Genomic DNA, 19,371 nt, shown 5'->3' with positions numbered 1-19,371 from the left:
ACTCTGCAGGCCAGAAGAAAGTGGCATGATAGATTCCAACTGCTAAAAGGAAAAAATCTACAGCCAAGAATACTCTATCCAGTAAGGCTTTCGTTTAGAATAGAGGGAGTGATCAAGTTTCCCAGAAAAACAAAAATTAAAAGCAAAACCAGCCACGTCCCTGTCACACACAATGCCATCGGCCTGTGGGTCCCAAATTCACGGTCCAGCCGCCCTCCTGCCCGAGTCAGTGCGCACGGCCTGCCACCTGCTAAATGCCAAGTTAACACGCCTTCACCTCAGATTGCCAAGGGCTCAAGTTGACACTGTTCCCCTCAAATTTCAGCCCCTGTACCCAAGTTTGTGCACAAAAGTGGGAATAATTATAACAGCAGAATGAAGCAACCCAAACATCTATTTCTGTGGAATACAGAATGGATAAAAGGAGTGTGCTAGGCTGAGAACATCTCCAAAAAGCACATGAACAATAAATACAGCATGATTCTGGTTAGTTAAAAAAAAAAAACCAAAAACCTGGGAGGAATAAAACAAGATGAAACTAGAGAGGGAGACAAACCATAAGAGACTTCTTAAGCATAGGAAAGAAACAGGCTTGCTGGAGGGGAGATGGGGGGGATGGGGTGACTGGGTGGTGGGCATGAAGGAGGGCACGTGATGGAATGAGCACGGGTGGTTATATGCAACTGATGAATCACTGAACTCTAAAACTAGTAATACACTATATTGTTAATTAATTGAACTTAAAATTAAAAAAAAAGGAAACCCAAAAAAAAAAAAAAAACAATTACGAAAGAAATCTGAGCCCTCAAAGAATAATTGTATATTTCAGTTTGACACTAATCTAAAATACAACCCAGCAACAGCTTCCTTACCACTGCCAGTTCTTTTCAGTTCCATTTCCTGCATGTGGATTTTGCTTGGAGTCATACGAATGGGAACTGGATGAACAATAGCGGTATCCTAGAGACAAATGGGAGGAAATACAGACTTTGCATTAAAAATGCGAAGGTGATACCATGAAATAATAAAAACTAACAACACTTTAAATAGACTTTCTTATTTATGCTATGGCAAGCATGAAAATAAATTTCTTAATTACAAGTTTTAGAATCACATGTAAAAAATCAAGTTCACCATGCGTGCCTAATAATCTGATTTCTTTTATAAAAAGTACATTTTAACTTCTGAGTGGTTAAAGCTTTGAGTGAAAAAAGATCTATAAAACTACCTACAGGTGAAGACAATATTCAAAGGCAAAGTGTGAGATGATCTCATCAAATTATACAAATCTGAACCTTTTAGGTTAAAGCAAACTATTTCACGAGAACCCAAAGACTAACAGACTGAACTCTTTTTCCCTAAACTGCTGAAAAACACCTGACATTTACTTTTTCCTATATAAAACAAAGGTAACAGTGCTTGCTATATTGTAACAGCCGGCACAATACATAGTGTCTACAGATTAGTTCTACAGAGCTCTTTAAAACTTCCACAAAGGCATGCATTTTTAAAGAGGCATAAGTTAAGACTCCTACTCTTAACATTCCAGTATTTTTCTTAAACCTTTTCATGACTGGAATACATCTGATATTCCTAAACTTCATGAGTGGCAAGTCTAGTAAGAGGAGTAAGGAAATTGGTAGTACAGACTTTTTGAAAAGAATGCAAACAGCAAGGTAAGAAGAGAGGACAAACACAAGCCTCTCAGAAAGAGAACAAAATGAGAAAGGTGCCCCTGGGGCCACGGGCAGGCCTGGCCCTGGGAGCTGAGACCCACAGGGGAGGAAGCACAATAGGATCGGGCATTTGGCTTAGCAGCAACAGACCAGTACTGCCAAGGGGGCTCCGCTCCTTCTATGAGGCGTCAGTTCACGTTTTGTATATGCTGCTGCCAAACACTGAACTTGAGATCCTTCAATTTTGAATATCTAGTTATGAGTTATGCTTATAATTCAGTGTGAAGGATAATGACTTTTCAGTTTAAGTCAGACACCATTTTTGGTTGAGAGTAGCAGGTAACACCAAGCCTCTGCTCGAGGAAGCTCCGTTCCAACATACTGTCTCTTGTTTGACAGGTCTCCCTGGCTTACTTTCTCGTCTTTACATTCAACCAATTTATAACAAATGAATTCTTTGTTGCAATTATAGTGATAGAGCCATTCACAGTATTTTCTGCCCCACGCCAGCAAGATTGCGGACAGAGCTCTAACATTTCCCCTATAACTCTAAAATTAGTTATAAAGATGAATATTATAACTGGATAAAAGTTTAGATTTCTCACAAAATAATGAGTTACTCCCAGGAAAATATTTTTAACAATATACTTGAGGTTCTTTGTTGTATTTATGGTTATAAAAACCACGGCTTTAGGAATAACTACTACTTTCTTAACTCAAAATTTTAGTGGCAGAAATAAATGCCGTAAGATTTAACCTTATAAGGCAAAATCAAAGGAGAAAAAAATGATAATTCATGAGACAATAAATTCTTACTCCAAACCCAAAACAAGCTAGGAAAAAACATGCCAAAAAAATTTATTAGATGTTTTAACTCATAATATTCATCTAATACATATTTTCTGTGTATATAAGATCAGGTGTATAAAACTTTTAACAGTTGGAACTATGAAGTAACCTTTTCATATATTTCCATACAATACATGGAACGCATGATAATGACTCCAAGAAAAGAAAATCATGAATGTTCTTCTATTCATTCTCCAAATAATTTGCATAAGTTTCTGTGCCAGCAAATCAATTTTGTATCACATACTTCAGACACACAACCACTGGCTGCTGTGAGCCTGCAACAGTTTTAGTCCAGCAGATCCAGCTGCTAGCAGGACAAGGCAATTCCTTGCAGAGCATTACACAGATGATAGGCCTACCCTCCAACTAGTATGTATTTACGAAGCTCTATTTGTGATTGTGAACTGCAGTAGGACAGAGAGCTTTGACTCTAAGCATTTTGACATCCAAATGAAGAACCATGAATGCCAACATGCTTCTGAGTCCTGAGCCATCAGATGCTCCAAACTAGCATCCTCTAATTTAAAAAGAGAGAAAAAAGTATAAAGACTGACTAGCAGGCTCTGCCCAGTTTCTTCTACCTATTCAAATCACCTCATCACCTTTAGGAAACCCATTCCTGATCACTCATGGCACACTTAGGTCATATATTTGGGCATCTGATTTATGTACACTGTATTATGCTCATCTATTGTATTTTCTACTTGCCTTAAATCCCATTATCCTGCCTGAGTCCAGCCTCTCTACTTCTCATTTCTGTGCCACTCATCATCTTGCTCTCTCTCGATCCCATCGATCCTTCACATTGTCTGTTGCCTGAGTGATCTTTCCCAAATGCCTCTTTCTCACCCCCATCTTGTCATGGCACTCCTGGCTGGCTATGAAATGAAGTTCAGATCCTTGGTTTAGCACACAAAGATCTTCCCAGTCTGGTTTCAACCGCACTCCTTAGCCCCATCATCCCCCCATGCACATGTTTACTCTATACTCCCAGCACACTCAACAGATCCTGCCTGTGATATTCTCTCTGCTTGGAATGCCCTTGTACATTTCTGCCAATTCATAGTTTCTTTCAAAATTCAGCATACAAACATAACCTCTTTTGTGAGAACTTTCCCAAATACACTGGGCTGAGTTAGCCCACAGTTCTCTGCCCACAATTTTGTTCACAGCTATATCTAATTATCACAATCAGCTATATTACAACCATCAACTTATCATGATTAAGCTGTGGTCTACTTAAGAGTAGAATTTTTTTGACATTTTTATACTCCTAGAGAGTATCACAGGCACCTAGAAAGGGGGCTCCACCAAACCAGATGAGTTGGCTGGCTATAATCAGTAATCAAACTAACTTCCTTTTTATACCCTGAATTACTCAGAAGTTCAATAGCACTCAAGATCAGGCATAAATCATGGCAAAGACTAGTGCATTACACCTCTCATCAGTTTAGAATTTAGTAGCAGAAGCAGATTCTACCAGAGGCTATTAACGATAAGCAGACAAAAGCAATCAAGTTTCTAGAAATGAGATATCAGAAACTCAATTTCATTACAATTCTGGGAGCCTAATAACTATCCATCTCAGTTTGTATGTGAGGTCACTGCACTGTGTGATATAGATGTCTCTAAGTGCTACAGAAAAGTGTGGGGCTTTTCATTGACTTTCACTTTACTGAGCAAATGTCTAATTATCAAATTTTAGCTTTTTAAAAACATTCCATTAAATATTTTCAACACTGTAAGGTATGTAAATTTGTATCAGACCTGCAGTGGCATTTTTCTTTAGGTGGTTCCCTTCTAATCTGTATGGACCTTATTTACACACTTATAATTATTTATAGAAGACTTGCAAAGGATCATTTGGGATTACGGGTACAGGCTGTGTTCTATAGAAGGTAGTTTGCCAAGTTAAGTATTAAATGAAGGATAAGAACTAAGATCCTCAATCGTAGCAGGCATTCTCCTAACGGCAAGTTTAAAGTGAGATCACTAGTTGGGGAACAAACTTAAGATTTAAATTTATCACTATAAAAGAAAAAAGATATTTCTAAGCACCAGATTACAAATATTTAAGACTGCCAACTTTATCAAGTTTAGAGATCTAAATTCAGGTTTAAAATAGCAATTAACCATTTTTAATTTCTTATAGCTTCCTGCCACACTAGAGGTAACAAAAGAAAGTACTGAGCCATATCATTTTAAACACTAGAGTTAGAATTCACAAATCTGGATATTTTTTCTAAGAGGTTGGAAGAACATCACTATGATGAAGTCAAATATTTCCTGGCATTTCCTGCCAGTCACGAGTCAATTTATTTTGCCTCTGAGTTTTATATTTTTATATATAATGTTCTTTCCTGGCCTGACAAAAACATCATAATACTATGAATGATTCTTTTCACCACCTCTTAAGGGTTGGAGAATAAAACAGAGCAGTTCTGTATTCCTACATCAAACTTGCCTTTCCAATAAAGCATTTTTATTAAGTATTTTAAATAAAATTAACTTGACTATGTAAGCAGGAGATAATAATAATATGGAGAAATAAACCTTAGAGCAAAGGTAAACTTTTAGCTTACAGCACCTGTCACTTCCCAAGAGACATGAATTAAAACTGCTAATAAGAAGCAGAAATCACGTTTTGCTTTTTTATTCCTCCTTAATTTTCAGATTGAAACCAAAGATTAATGCCCTCAAAGTAGCAATAAGATAAGCAAAGGGCACAAATAATCTACATATTAATTGGCCCATAAATAAACTATGAAATAGACACTTAAAACAGTTCAATACTTTATGTTTTGAATTCAACGTAACAGCATCCTATTTCACAGATAACTCTTTAAAATTATAAAGCACAGATAAGATCCATTAATTTAAACTACTGAAGATGAACTACTGTCTTTACATGCCATTTCTCCCAAATCCACAAATAAGGCCATTACTATATCTGATTCAAAATTAATGGTTCTTTGATCAGAAACATCTAAAAAGAATGCCTTGTATCACTTTCTCCGTATCTTTTCATTCAACTCATTTTTTTTAAAAAATCCTACCCTTACTCTCTTCTTCCCTTCCTACTTACTTCCTCTTTTCTTTTGAAAGGTGCCTATTAGCATGTCCTCCTCTTTAAGAGAAAAAAAAATAAAAGAAAAAGCAGGAGTGAAGAGTGAGAAGGATGATTAATAGCTAAGGTTTTGAAGTTTTCAAATAATTTGAGGGATGTGTAGGGCCTATATGAAATTAATTCTGTGGGGACAGAATTTATTTTTTAAATCAGGATGTGAACTTTGTAGCATTTTCAAAGCAACACAGTGAGCCACAGGAAGACAAGACAGAGAGGCTCCCTTGCACAATGGGAATCTGTGACCAACAACTCTTTCTGCTGAACTTGATTCTCTTTAACAGAACTCAACATACTAATTAAGTCAAAGCCATTCCATCTGGACTGTTAAAATGAAAGATGACATTGCATATTTACATACAAAGTACATATTACATGATGTGTAAGCATACAAATAAAATAGTATTTACTAAGTGTCACCGCACTGAGATACACAGTATATGTTTACCAGAACATACACTTAATTAGCAAATGAAAACAAGGTCAGCTAAATCAATTTTCACAAAATGCTTCCTTAGACACATATACTAGATTTTAAAAACATACAGTTTTCTCTCATCAAAATAACTAGAAAATACAAAAAATGATAAAAAAAAAGTTCTTTCCACCATTAAGCACGCAAAAATTGAAAAGCCTGCCACCATTTCCCTCTAAGCACTCCACTCAATCATGCATATCAGCTAAAAACCATAATGAATGGAAATTTGGGTTAATAAAATTAATTTCAAACAAGCAAGCTAAGTGATTGACTTACAGGATCAGCTGGTGCAATGTTAGAATCAAATTGGGTCAGAGTTTGTGAGCTTGAAGAGCGTTCACTAAATGTCTCCCACTGCTGAACAGACAGAGGAGAGACAAGTCAGCATGATGAGAAAGATGGAGTAAAAGATCATTGGAGAAGATTTAGCAAAGTAATTCAGAGGTTGCACTGCAAGTTGTGTTTCAAAGGCCTGACAAAATTCCATAATTTCTATTTTTCCATAAACATGTTATACTTATCTATGCTGGGTCATCTTATAATGTAAGGTGAGCAGCTTCACATTCAAACGTATAATAACAATTTATCACAATCTCAATGGAAGAGATTCCAAGTCTCACAGAATTAAAACTTAAAACATAATATAGGAACAGAGGCTAAGTGGTATAAATGGCAACAAAGTAAAAATGTAAAGAGGTTTGTCTTGACTAGAGAAAGAATTACTTCAAATCCTTCTTTCAAAATTCTAATGTTAATGTACAGATTTGGTGATACTAATGAATCCTGTGTACCAAAGTTTTGGTCAAAACAAAGCAAGTCAGTGCGACTTGCCAGTGCGACCCCTGAAAGATGATTCTATTATGGACGTGCACATATTTCATACATGTGTCTAGATACTTAATAAAATATAATTTAGATAAAATGAAAAGATTTTTGGAATTAATATATGTTTGAGCTTATGTCAATCTGTAGCAAGTCAGCCCCTGCCATGAGCACTGCGCACAGGGCCATGCCGGACCACAAGACAGAGCTGCCCGTCAGGCGCCATCCCCACCCCATGCCAGAAAAATCAGAATGCGGCCACGATGAGAGCAAATCAAGCATCTGAGTATGTGTTACATAGAGAAGACTGATTTTGATATGAAATACTACTCCTCTCCAAGAGGTACACAAATAGCACACCTCTTAAAACAGGTGGAGTGATAAGTCAATATTAATTTTAGTAAACTCCATTTGTTTTTGAAAATCTTAGTAATAAAATAGCATAAGATTTTATATTAAAATTATCATTAAAATTTGCTTAAGAATTATCAGTTATCCTCCGAAGAAGGAAAAACATCTACACATATACAATATATACATACAAATGTTTACACACAGACACACCTACTCTATTAACCAAAATCCTTTCTTATAATTCAGTGTGGAAAAATATACATTTTTATGCTTCAAAGTTCGACTTACTATTTAAAATAGTGATATTCAATTTGAGAAAACATGTAGAAATTAAGTATTAGCAAACGTGATGAAAATTATTTACAAAAATAAGCACAATCTTTCAACAACCTAACACTGATGCATTCAAAGGGATTTTTAAAGAAAACCCACAATAATTCACTTTTATCGTGATGTTAGTACAATTAGTTTCCTCAATAATTCTTGTTGCAGGGGTAGTGAAGGAATTTTTAAAATCCTAATTATTTAATTGTGGAGAGAAGTTTACATGTAGAAGATTTTTGCCAAAAAGAAGGTATTACCTATCCTATTTGGTGGCATGAAGCTCTACTTGGTTTTGTAAGACTGTACGTAAGTTACCTGGAGAGCAGAGATACCCTGATCTTTGTAACTTTAGTATAATGGCTAAGAGCGCAGGCTCTGCAACCAGACTACTGGAACCCTGGTTATGCCATACAACCTTAGGCAAGTTATTTGACCTGTGTGTCAGTTTCACCATCTGTAACACGAGATTAATAATGCTGAGATCATGGGATTGTGGCGAAGATGTAAGGAGTTAATACGTGTAAGGAGCTTTCTGAGCAGCGCTGGCACATCCAAAGTGCTCGACAGATGTTAGGGATTACTATTAGTGTTATCCAGTGCCGCCTCCATATTCACAGGTGCTGAGTAAGTATTTGCTGAAAGAGTGTTAGTGCTTTGTGGTAGAAAGTTAAAATATAATGTAAATGCCATATCCTAAGTAGGTATTTTTTATAAATATTATTGTTGAAAAGTCTCAAAATCAATGTTAGTTTTATTAACATTCTGGTTTTCCACATATAGTAAAAAAAAAATATGACATTCATGACCTTTTTAGTAAATACTACAAAATGAAACTTGCTAGGAATATTTAAGGGAAAATGCAACTACTGGAATCAGAATTTGGAAGGGATGCCATTCCTAGGCTTGAATGATCACATCGCAATTTTACTTAGAATGAAGATGGGCTTTGGAATTGAGTTGCTTCTTAGAGTTGCTTTTATTTTTGAATTGTATCAAGGGAATTTAAATACTCTTAACCTGATAGTGCTTTTAAAAAATGGCAAATGAATAAATGCAGCAAAAATTAGTCATTTCAAGAAAACTGATCCTACTCTCTATAAAGCCTCTCTACGAGTAAATTCTTTTAAAGCTTAACTCTTCCCTCTAAGAAAATACTTAAATGGTTGTTTTATGATAAGTATGTCATAATGTCTCAGTCACCAGTATCTGTGATCATGTCCTAAAGCAACAGCAAGTACTTTAAACTGGCCAGTTACTTCTCTGCTTTTCAACTGTCCAAAACTAACTAGTGTCACTTTACTCCAGTGCTTTTCAGCCTTTAAAATACATGGAAAATATAGCAAGCTTAGAATTTTTTCCTGGAAGTCAACAAACTTTTATATTTGTAGCACTATAAAGGTGATATTAAAAACTATAAGGAAAAAAGTAACGTTCACAAAACTGCTCTAACGGCCTGAACAGTGTTTTTCAATAGGAGTTGTACAGAGCACTAAGGTTTAACAGCCTGGGGGCCTCAGGCAATCTCTTTCTAATCAGAGCGGCCCTACTTCTACTGATTTCTATAATGGAGTTCCAAAGTGATAGGGGAGCAGTGTATTCATCTCAAATTCCATTTTGCATGCTGTGCTTGGTCTTACACGACTTTTCTTTAACCACTGCATTTAACAGTGAAATCATTCCATTTTGTATTGCCAAAAAAAAAAAAAAAGAACTAAATTATTATAAATAGCCTGGGTTGTATAAAATGCATTTTTCACGTGGAAAGCTGGATTAGTGACTTCTCACACACCACTTCCAATGCTAAGATTCCAAACGTATTATCACATACCTTGCTTACAGGAATGAGAAGGCAGTGTGATACGGTGGGCGCCACAGTTGACTGAATGTCAAAGGATCTGTGTTTAAAGCTTAGCTCTAGTCCCTCACTGGCTATGAGATATTTTGGCCAAGATATCCACCCTTTTATTGACTTCATGTGTCTGCCCCATCTAACTCACAAGATTTTAGCAGCAAGGAGTGCTGGAAACCAAACGACAGTATTTATTATGAAAAAGTACTTTGCAAACCTTAGTCACATAATTAAAAACATTTATCACAGTCATATTGGGTATGTTCTCTCAACTATGCATGCATACCAAAAGAGTTATATGCTGAAATTACTCTGTCTAGAACTTCTTACCTTAAAACAATTTAAGTTAATAAAAGAAAAGGGAAGCTCTGCTAACCTCACTGCTCTGATTCAACTCAGGCCAAGTCTGGTTTAGTGATGGCATTGATGGAGACTTGCTTGGAGGTGCTTCTGCAGGAGAGCCTGAATAACCTACCTCACCTGGCTGATCCCCAACGTCTGCAATTTAAAAATACAGAGATTCTCTATAAACAATATATTTTAGTTTAGAAATATTTACTTAGAAAAGCTAACAGAAGATTTTCACAAATAGTAATTTATAGTCTGACTTTCCTTATGTTCCCCAAATAAACATTTTAACAATCAATCAGGCAATACTTATTCCTGTTACTTACTGTCTACTTGAAACCATAGCTTTCCATGAAAATAAAATCTAATTAGGCATAAATAGAAAAAAGAGTGTTACACATAACAATAATGCAATAGAGCACATGCTTTGAATCATCTTCTAATAATCTTATACCAGTTCTCAAAGTATATTTCATGGAATATTAATCATTAGGTGCTTTAAAAAATTAGGCTTTCTGTTCAAATAAAGGTGGGGATACTCCAATTCCCTGTTGGACCCCCATGCATATCTGTATATCGAAGACTTGTGATGTCCTAGAGCAAATAAAGTTTATTTAAATCAGTGTTTCCCCAAACACAAACCTTTTTTATCAATCAAAATTCCTCCATATTCCCTTGGAATATAATTTGGGAACCACTGATTTATAACTAATTCACTCACATTTTCTCTACAAATCTCCTGTTACCAAAAAGCAGCATCTGTTGGCAAGGCAGACAGCAAAAGGAAAGGAAGAGTTCCAGGCGTGGACAGAGAGCAAAGTGAATGAGCCAACTTTTATCATTACAATGTAAAAACAGAAGGAATTTTAATGGTAAGTAAATTCTCAATCCAATCTTCCCAAATTTTACATGGCCTAGAATACAACCCCAGTCTGGAAATCACATAAACTGCCAAATTAATGGGGAATACCTAATCTACTGAAAACCTGTATCAAAAATATGATTCTAAAATCTGTCACTATCTCACTGTTTGACCATGGGCAAGTTGAATAAAATAGCACCTAAGTTTCTCCATCAGAAAGAAAGACATTTGCCATTAAATATTAGCACTGTACTTAAAATTCCTAAATAGACAGCCATATAATAATTCAGCAGTATAAAGGTTTTTACATTTCAAGCCATTCATAAGTAAATTCTTTACATTTTAGTGCTTAACACATACTAGGACCTAATACATACTGTGCACTCAAGTATTTATCTGAGTTCCTTTCAGGTTCTCCTTCATTTTAAATTCATTCTCCTTTACGGTTACTTTCCTAAAACAAAAATTACCTATTGGTATTTTGAAAAAGTTCTCCAAATTTCTCTTTGCCCTATTTGTGTTACATGTCTATCTCAAAATACTTCCCCCATCTACTTATCCTGACATAACTTCTTCATAGTCTTATCACACTGTGAGTTCTAATTTACAGTCCAGCATCTTATCTTGGTAAATTTTTGTTTTCTAAGATCAAGAACAGTTGCTCTTTTTTTCTTAATCCAATCTCTTTCTCAATAAATGCGTCAGAGTGGTATAGAACCAATGTTTCCAATAACAGTCAATGAAGACTCTTAGAGAAAGACTAATGAAAAAATCATTTATGATAAATAGTAGCAGTAAAATCCCTCACGGGGGCAGCTTGTGGTTTTCGCTGTGAATGAAAATTACGGATTTTTTTTCTATGATAACCAAGGGAAAGGAAGTTAAGAAAAGGAAGATAATGGCTATAAATTTGACTATGTTTACTGAAAGTGAAATGAAGGTGGTGAATGAAGAAATGTCTGTAAGAGATTACCCAAAGCAGGTATTCATATGAAGAAAAACAGAATTAAAACAGTATTAACTACATAAAAAGATTAATTTTCAAAAGAACCTACTTAAAGTCAGACTGTATCGATTAAGATTCAAATGTCACCTTGGGGAAAACTGGGGCCCCGGTTTGGCTTTCCAGACCTTTCTCCTGTCAGTCTTCCACTTTTAAATCTAGGATCAGACAGTACCCCACCGACCTCAGGGCAGTTACAATTTGGGGTAGACTGTGGGAACCTCTAATTCACTGGTACAAAGTTGCAGTGGGTCCAGCTTCTTGAGGCTGAGAAGTAAACCATGATTCACCCAAATAATTACACTTCATCATTAGCTAAGAGTTATTTTCCTAGAGCAGCAGTTCTCAAACTGTGGTCCATGGACTCCTGGGGGTCCCTAAGACTCTTTTAGCGGTGTCTGGAAAGTCAAAGTGGCTTTTGTAATGATAATAATGCTTTTTTCTGTGTTGGCACCTACAATGATGCAAAAGCAATGGTGGGTAAAACTTCTGGCTTATCAGCAAGAATCAAGGCAGTGGCACCAAAATATATTAGTTGTTATATTCTTCACCCCCACACATTCCAGTTAAAATAAAAAACGTGCATGTCAACTTCATTGAAGAATGCTCACAATTATCACAGTAAAAATTATTTTTATTAAACCTCAACTCTGAAAACACATCCTCTTAATACTCTGTATGTCAAAAAGGGGAAATATATATAAAGCACTCTGCTTCGCATCAAGGATCACAGTTGTCTCAAGGAAAGATACTTGTGTGATTCAGCTGTCAGCTGAACAGGCCACTTTTTTCATGGAACACCATTTTTCTTGAAAGAACAGCTGATAAACTATAATTATTCAGACTTGGGTATTAGGCAGGCATTTTCTCAAAAATGAATTTAGTGAGCCTGTTATTTCAAGGAAACCAAATGTCTTCAGTACTTGTTATAAACGACAAAATTTGAGCTTTCAGCGAAAATAGAAATTTTGGAAAATGTGTAGGCATGTCCAAACTCTCAAGAACCTCCCAATACTTCTTTGAGAAGACACGTTATATTAACAAATATGCTTTTTTGATATTTTGTAATAAAATGTCCCAATGTTTCAAAGATTTGTATAATTCAATGAACTGATATTTTATAAGCAATCAATGCACTATGTTACAAAATCATGCATGGGGTAAAAGATTCATTCAAAGTATATTCAAAGTGCAAGACAGACCTATGGATTTTAATGTAACAGTACAAACAATTCATTAATATGGTTTCAGCTTTCACAATGCAATCAACCTTTAAGAAATTACCATCTGTCGAGTCTGGGGGTAATACCAAAGAATATCTGTAATTATCTGAAAACAGTCCTCCCTTTTACCATTGAGGCCACATTTCCTTCATGTACTAGAGATTGGCAACCTTTTTCTACAAAGGGCCAGACAGTACATGTTTGAGGCTTTCCAGGCTGCCTATATGGTCTCTGCTGTGACTATTCAACTGTCGCAGTGCAAAAGCAGCCATCAATAATTCGGGAAGGAATGAGAGCTGGTAGGGAACACAATTTCATTTATGGAAATTAAATTTGAATTTCACAGAATTTTCATGTGTCATGAAATACTGTCTTTTCCCCCAGTGATTAAAAACAACACAACTACCACCACTCCGTCTGTGGGCTGTACAAAGGGGACTGGATTTGGTCCTCAGCACTTAAAAGTTTGCCAAATCCTGATACACTTCAAACAAAATAACCGATCTAACAGACTGAAGGAAATGTGGCCTCAATGGTAAAAGGGAGGACTGTTTTCAGATAATTACAGATATTCTTTGGTATAACAGACTGAATGCAGGACTAAACATGAGAATCTAGCTATCTGCTATTAACCGAGATCCTAAAAGATTTGCAAAGATGTAAAACAATATCACCCTTTTAATAATGATTATTTTTTAATTTTGGAGAACAGTTATTTTCTTAAAATTATCTGTGTTAATATGTAAAAAGTTTACTATTACTTTAAAATAAAGCATAAAATTTATCAGTTTTAATTTCTAATAGGGTAACTTTTTTTAAATAGGGTAATTACTGATAGATCTAATCCACATAAACAGAGGCTCTTTGTGGTCCACAATAATGTAAAGGGATTCTAAGACTAAAAGTTTGAAAAATAGCTGTCCTAGGAGATCCAAAAATTACTCCTGGAATAAATTCGCAAAATTACACATTGCTTCTTTCCTACTTCACATATAGAACAACAAATGGTAGTAGAAAAAGAGCCTATGTTCTAGACAGGTAATGTGCTAATAGTCATGAGTCCGAGGAGAAGAATCAGGTGGGTAAATAAACTGCACCTCCTTCAACCTGGCTCCCCATAAACTCCAACAAAGAGCTTCATGCCCACCCACAGAAGTTAGTCTTTGAGACTGTATCCTTACGGAGGCAGGGGTGTAGTTTTACTCTTACCTGATGCAGTGTTCCAACCTAGCCTCCTGCTGGAACACTGTGTCAACCCTGCCTCCCTCCTGACGGTTCTGCTCTGCCCCTGACATCATCAGAGCATCAGGGCTGAAAAAGAAGAGCATGAGCCTAAATTATTTGTTAACGTAAACCCTGAAAGGGCTTTTATGCAAAAAGTATCTCCATGTATAAAAGTGTGTCTGGAAGACACAACCCAGTGTGATCACACTGACATACTATCAATTTCCATTTAATGTTAGAAATGGTAATATTAAAGGAGTGCACACTGCATTTTCAGGATCACACTATAAAATAAAAACACTGTTAGTAGTTTTCATCCTTCTAGCCTCCAAAGATTCTGAAAAGTTGCCAGATTCAGTTCAGTATAGTGTACCTGCTGAACAACAACCTCTTTCTTGAAGAGCATCAGTTTTATTCTAGGTTTATTTTCTCAGTATTACACTCAACATGCTAGCACTGTTTCAAAAATGACTGCCAGCTATTACTAATCTTATAGAAATATATACACTCCCTAAAGTCTTATGGTTTAAAACTTATTTTGCTTTCAAGCAGCAAAATACATGTAGGAAGAATTCTTCAATCATGAAGCCTCAAAGTTGCAAACTCGTTTAATAGCTTTATAAAAAGCAAAAGCAACTACATGTTTTATCTGAAATATGAATACTATGCTTACCCAAAAATTTCTTAAAATAAAAAATAAACAGATGTGGATAAACTTTAAGTCTTCAAGGAAAACTACTAATGGTACCTTTTTCATTTATACTTAAAAGATAGGGATAAGCAGGGGTGCCTGGGTGGCTCAGTCAGTTAAGCATCTGCCTTCAGTTCAGGGGCTCAGGTCATGATCTCGAGGTCCTGAGATAGAGCCCTGGGTCAGGCTCCCTGCTCAGTGGGGAGTCAAGCACTACCTCTCTCTCTCCCTCTCCCCACCCTCATGCTTGCTCTCTCTCACGCACTCGTTCTGTGTCTCTCTCTCTCAAATAAATAAATCTTAAAAAAAAAAAAAGATTGAGTTAAGAAATGAAAATCCAAAAAGAAGTGAAAGAATTTAAGATATGCTTTGTTTTGAATGGTATCACATCCATCAAAGAACTACATTCTATATGCAGAATTAATTTTAATTTTCAACACTCCACAAAATGGAAACTTATTGAGTAAGCAAAACTTTATACAGTCTACGTATAAGTTTCTCAGTTTTATTTCAAGGTTTTTTTGGTAAAAGTGAAGGTAAATATATGTAACAAGGTTTGAAAGAAACAAAACATTCACCCAAGATGCTAATTAAATTGTAGCCTATTAACTTTTTTTTTTCAGTATTGGTCAGCATTTTATGGGAACTATTATTTGACTCAGCTACTATACTAAAGATTATTATCTACAGATAGGAGAGTCTCATTATCCAAGTACAGCTTAAAATGGAAGAAGCCCACTTAACGTTAATCCACTTAAGATAATCAGAATTTCATAATGAAGAATAACTTAATGAAGGCTTTGTTTTTAAAACTTTACACAGAAAATTGTAAAAATGATTATAAAGACCAAAGAATAAAAGATGTTACAATTTTGGGGTATAATTTAGTGGCAAAATTAATAAAAATAAGAATTCAATCAGTGAGCATTTAACAGAGGGCCTGTACATAAACACAGTAAAATAAAGATACAATATTGAGAAAGATGACAAAGCTCCCATTTATTTCCATGGAGTTCTCTTTCTAACTGAGGAAGACAGATGTCCTTCACTTCACTTTTGAGTTTTGCAGCACCATTGTAAAGAAAAAATGCAAATTTGTCCTTTTTACAAAAAATAATTAAAAGCATCAGTAGTTATTCCCAAGGACTATTATGAATCCCCTGATATGTAAACCATAATCTTTTAAAGCCCCTATTGGGTCATCCTTGTAGAAATTTTCTCCTTCAAATACTATCAAGTCTTGTTAATAACTCTGCCAGGAATTTGAGGAGTTCCAATTATTTTGACCAATTTCATTAAATGGTGCATTTTTGCCAATATTTGTAACTGTCCTGATTTTTCAGCTACAACACCCAACTATCGGGAAAGAAATGACACCAGTGTTAAGAATGTTTGTGTGTTTGTGTGTGTGTGTGTGTGTGTGTGTGTGTGTGTGTGTGTGTGTGTGTGTGTGTGTGTGGTTCCTTAAGTGTAAAGTTGATGATGAATATTAGTAGTGCATATTTTCATTATAATCCCGTAAACCTGGTCAAATAATTTTGGAAAAATTACATATGTCCCCAACGCCATGTTTGCATGCTTACAGAAAGCCTAAGCTTGGTTGCTCCAAATGGCTGGAACTCAAGTCACCACTATTCATTATTTATTTTTTGATAACTTATTTAAACTGCCAATACAGAATACCTGCAGAGCTAATATTTTAGTATGTCCCAACATCACAAACTTATAGTAACAGCTATAATTCAAAGACAGAAATGTGTTAAAAAATATTGCACTTTAAAAGTGGCACACACTTAGCATTAATTCACTCAATAATTATTTGCTGATCAACTTAGCACATGCCTGGCAAAGTGCTATGTCCTTAGGATACTACAATGAGTATGATGCATTTCCTTTTTTTTTTTTAAGGAGCTCAGTGAGGTAGTAGAAAGAGGAAAAAAAAGAACAGGATTCAGTATGATGTGTGTGCCATAACAGGCAGCATACAGGAGATGTTACGAGAGATCAGAGAAAATAGAAACTAACCTTTGTCAGTCCGAAAGCTTCCAAAGAGGAATACCTATGATAAATTCTCAGATCAGCCAAAAGAAAGTGTTTGGGTATTTCCCTTTTAATGTCTAAAACTTCTAAAGTGAACTTCTAAAAACATACCTATTTTAAATTATTTTTGTGGATACTGATGGATCCACAGTGTCACACAACAATTTCTATATTCAAAGGACTTTGTGTACTATGAATCTCAGGTTTATTAGAGGTAGGTGAAAAAAGATTAATCAGTTTTTCCCACCCCAAAATTAACAGAGTTCCAAATTTATCATTTATAAGTAGGCAAAGGAGATCTGAATTTAATATTGTGTAGCCAAACGTTTATAATAAATTTGATCAGAAAACCATATAATATTATGTTGGAATGGGAAAAAAACTATTTTATTCTTTGAAACCCTTAAAATTATAATTAGAGCAATAGTGTACAGATAAATGCAGGCAAAAAACCAGTGTCTCTTTGCTAAACAAACAGATTTAATAGGTATAAAAAAACAAATGCCCAAAAAAGAAATTCTTTAGTCATGAGCCTTAAAATTCAGGCAGTAGATAAAGTTTAGGAAGAACCAGAATTTATTTAAATTAAAAACAATGGGGTGCCTAGGTGGCTCAATCAGTTAAAGTGTCTGCCTTCGGCTCAGGTCATGATCTTAGGGTCCTGGGATAGAAACCAGGAGCTCAGGGAGCTGGCTCCTTGTTCAGCCGGGAGTCTGCTTCTTCCTCTCCCTTTGCCCCTCTCCCCCGACTCATGCGTGAGCCCTCTCTCTCAAATAAATAAAATCTTTAAAAACAAAACAAACAAAAACTCCACTGACTACATGCAATAGCCAGATTTACCAATCTGAATGCAACAGATAACAGGTTCAGACAAATCTCTAGAGAATAACAGAATAAACTTGACTTACTTTCTTGTATTAGTATGCTATCAGTTTTCAAAGAATTAAAGTCACAGAAAAATTCCAGATACAAGGCCCAATTTTTAAAACGATATACCAAATATGTAGCTACTAAATTTCTTCCCCTTTAGCTACTACCAAATAAGCTAGATAAAATTCTTTTCATTTATTTCTTAATTAGGTAAACCAAAGTACTGTGAAGAAAAATACTTAGCTTTCAGCTCAAGTTAGAGGTTACCTAATAACTACCTGAAATGATCAGGAAAATCCTAGGATTCTCATAGGATAATATTCTAAAAAACATAAAATCAATGCTAAAGTTTTTAATCACCTTATTCATTGATAAAAAGTCAGTGTACAATTCAGGTCCTGAAACATGAATGGCATCAAATCCACATTTCAGGTGGAGAAACAGAAGGAAAAAAATAGAATAAATGGTCAGAACTTGCCCAAGGTCACAGGAATAATTAGCAAAACTAGAAGATTCCTAACACCTAGGATATTGTTCTCTTCATGACATTAATGACATGCATGTGATTCCTTCTGTATAATTTAGGCAATAAGGTCAGATCATGTGCCTTTCTGGGTTAAACAGACACTGCCTAATAGATAAATGCCCTTTTCAGAGCCAAATTCTGTTTTAACTTTTCTTTTAAAAGTCTAAAATTCCTTCCATCATAACATCCAAGAGAAAATAGAGATAAGAAAACTGAAAACAATAATTAAGTTTTAATTATGCTCATTAAGAATTTAATGTTAAGATTTCCTTTTATTCATTCGGAATTTTACTCATTTCTTTACCCCTTATATTCTTATTTCCTTTTAATGAAAGCTACCAGTAAATATGGGCATTACAAAAGCATTCTTGTAAACATGGTAACAAAAATAGCACTACCTATAATCAAACACAAAATCTCCAGATTTCTTTACAGTCAGAAGAAAAGAGTTGGGCTTTTGAAAGTAAAATGCCTACAGATTGCACTGGTCTTATGATAAACCAGGCATTGTCCTTCAATGAATTAAGATGTATTCAATGGAAAAATGCTGATAATGCGGACAGGTTACCTTACCTACCCCAGACAACAGATAACGCAACTTAGGGGAGGCAAATAACTAGATACTGAAATGCTGGTCAAAAGTTAAAGTGAAATAGTGGCATATATTATTTATCTCTTTAAAACTGACTAAACAGGGATGTCTGGGTGGCTCAGTCGGTTAAGCATCTGCCTTCCACTCAGGTCATGATCCCAGGTTCCAGGATCGAATCCCGCATTGGGAGTCTGTTTCTCCCTCTGCCTGCCGCTCCCCCTTCTTGTGTTCTCTCTTACAAATAAATAAAATCTTAAAAAAAAAAATGAAAATAAAACCTATTAAAATTGACTAAATAAAACAAACCATTAATCCAAGGTGAGCCTCTACAGCATATTCTGATGGCAAATCTACTTGCTATTGATGAAATGTCTATGTTCTTAAGTTTTAACAACTATCTTGATTTTGCTTTAAGAATCGTGTTGAGGTGCTTGGATGACTCAGTCGGTTGAGCATCCAACTCCTGGTTTTGGTTCAGGTCGTCATCTTGAGGTCGTGGGACTGGCCCCGCAA

The 19,371-nt window shown here is 35.4% G+C and overlaps 1 protein-coding gene across 6 annotated transcripts in view; it reads right to left on the bottom strand.

Moving 5' to 3' along the window:
* Positions 1-19,371, bottom strand: part of REPS1 (RALBP1 associated Eps domain containing 1) — an 85,678-nt gene that overhangs the window by 15,018 nt on the left and 51,289 nt on the right. For 4 of the 6 annotated variants that reach the window (XM_027601726.1, XM_027601729.1, XM_027601727.1 and 1 more), the window contains exons 9-11: positions 9,856-9,977; positions 6,407-6,487; positions 873-960 (exon numbers count right to left, since the gene is read on the bottom strand). In XM_027601726.1, the coding sequence (XP_027457527.1) occupies positions 873-960; positions 6,407-6,487; positions 9,856-9,977 (291 nt within the window). The remainder of the gene's footprint in view (positions 1-872; positions 961-6,406; positions 6,488-9,855; positions 9,978-19,371) is intronic. The other 2 variants (XM_027601730.1, XM_027601731.1) reach the window with 1 other exon arrangement.

This window comes from Zalophus californianus, chromosome 7 (genome assembly GCF_009762305.2).
Source record: "Zalophus californianus isolate mZalCal1 chromosome 7, mZalCal1.pri.v2, whole genome shotgun sequence".
Classification (NCBI taxonomy): Eukaryota; Metazoa; Chordata; class Mammalia; order Carnivora; family Otariidae; genus Zalophus; species Zalophus californianus.
Note: the sequence above shows the minus strand (reverse complement) of the source record. Positions and strands in the feature narration are given on the sequence as shown.